The sequence below is a fragment of the Trachymyrmex septentrionalis genome, unplaced genomic scaffold (assembly GCF_001594115.1).
Source record: "Trachymyrmex septentrionalis isolate Tsep2-gDNA-1 unplaced genomic scaffold, Tsep1.0 scaffold6, whole genome shotgun sequence".
Classification (NCBI taxonomy): domain Eukaryota; kingdom Metazoa; phylum Arthropoda; class Insecta; order Hymenoptera; family Formicidae; genus Trachymyrmex; species Trachymyrmex septentrionalis.
Window position 1 is genome coordinate 2,336,427 of NW_017305778.1, and position 1,602 is coordinate 2,338,028.

At 27.7% G+C, this 1,602-nt stretch overlaps 1 protein-coding gene across 1 annotated transcript in view; it reads right to left on the reverse strand.

Annotated features, from left to right (window-relative positions):
* Positions 1-276: 276 nt before the first annotated feature.
* The window catches only part of LOC108752210, a 23,768-nt gene continuing 22,442 nt past the window's right edge, over positions 277-1,602 (reverse strand). Inside the window, 4 exon segments of the mRNA XM_018492887.1 lie at positions 277-451; positions 525-638; positions 717-958; positions 1,048-1,168. Of these exon segments, the coding sequence (XP_018348389.1) occupies positions 277-451; positions 525-638; positions 717-958; positions 1,048-1,168 (652 nt within the window).

Below are 1,602 nucleotides of genomic sequence, written 5' to 3' on the forward strand. Positions count from 1 at the left end.
TTACCATTCTGATATTGATGTAATCATGTGCAGTGAGTACGAATGGTTTACCACTCAGAAAGAAAGTAACATTGGGCAACTCAGAAATGTGAGTGCAGTCCACCTTTAAATAAAGTTTAATACCTACTAGTAATCCAGATTAATAAAATCAATGTTACAATAAAGCTTAGCATTAATAAAGCATATTATTGTTAATGGTAATAAATCAGATATTTATTAATTTATTTCGGTAATTTATTTAGTATCATTAAAAGAGAACTGCCATTGGAAAATTTATCATGTACTTACAAATATTTCTCCGCCATAATGAGGAATTCCAACTTGTTTAAATAAATCCAATTTGTTGTTAATAATTTCGATTTCTGATGCTGGTCCAGATAACCCCGGAAAACCAGTGTGGGCGACAGCTTCACAGCCATTCGCACATAAAATCACATGTTCCATTTTAATCCTACAGCATTAAATTAGCTGATATATAATCTGTTTACATATGAGTATATGAAGTTTAAAAAATAACAACGTACTTATCGATAGCAAATTTCCAGTATCCTTTATGGGTTACATTAACATAAGTGAACTCAGTGTTAGAATAAGTGGGGTCGGAACCACCCAATATCAGTTGACTACCGTAATCATTTCTATAAACATTATGTTTTTTCAACATTAAAAATATTGTTTATTAAATAGACAAAATTTTATAATATAAGAAGGCAAACCGTTCAAGTGAAAGAATATTTTTAGAAATAAAAAGATATACATGCCGATTCAGATAAAAACTAAAAATAGGTGCCAACACTAGGCCTTGTTCAATCATGCTGGTGAAAACGGGAGGCACTCCTTTTGTAGACATCTCAGGATAACCCATTCCTAAGATTCCGTCGTATGCCATAAAGGTAAAAGCCGGATCCAGTGTTACCGCTTCTGTAAATGTTTGATTTTGAACACGAACGCCAGCAATCTATAAAACACACATGTATTTTTAAAAAAAAAACCTTTATAAATTATAATATAGATAAAATTGAACTGTTTGCTTGATGGACATCCTACATTCACTATATCAGTAGATAAGTATCCAGTAAGCTCACCAACCGCGTAATCAAGTCCGATATAAGTACCAACTTCTATGTACGTGTGGGACTTATTGCTATTATATTTTCTATGTGACGCTGTATAAAATAATAACAGAAAATCAGTTGTTGTCAAAGGTATAAAAATAAATTCTCTTTATTAATTTTAAGTTATATATGTTGACAATTATTATAAGATTAAAAACATTTATTATTTCTCTGCTTTAACATATAAATTGAATGTACCAAAAATAATCATTTAAACATTTAAAATTTTTAAGCACAATAAATAAAATAAACCACGTATGATTGTAAATCTTAATTTCATAATATTTATCTTCAGCGATTTTAATTTAAAATTATTAGACTTTAATCATCATAAAAATTATATTTCAAATGTTATACATAGATTGATCTACTTTATGTTTTTTCTTAAAATTAAAATTAATCATTAAAATAAAAAAGCAATTAAAATTATTTCTATCTATGTAATATTGATTTTATTATACATAAATGTTCTTGTATATATATATAT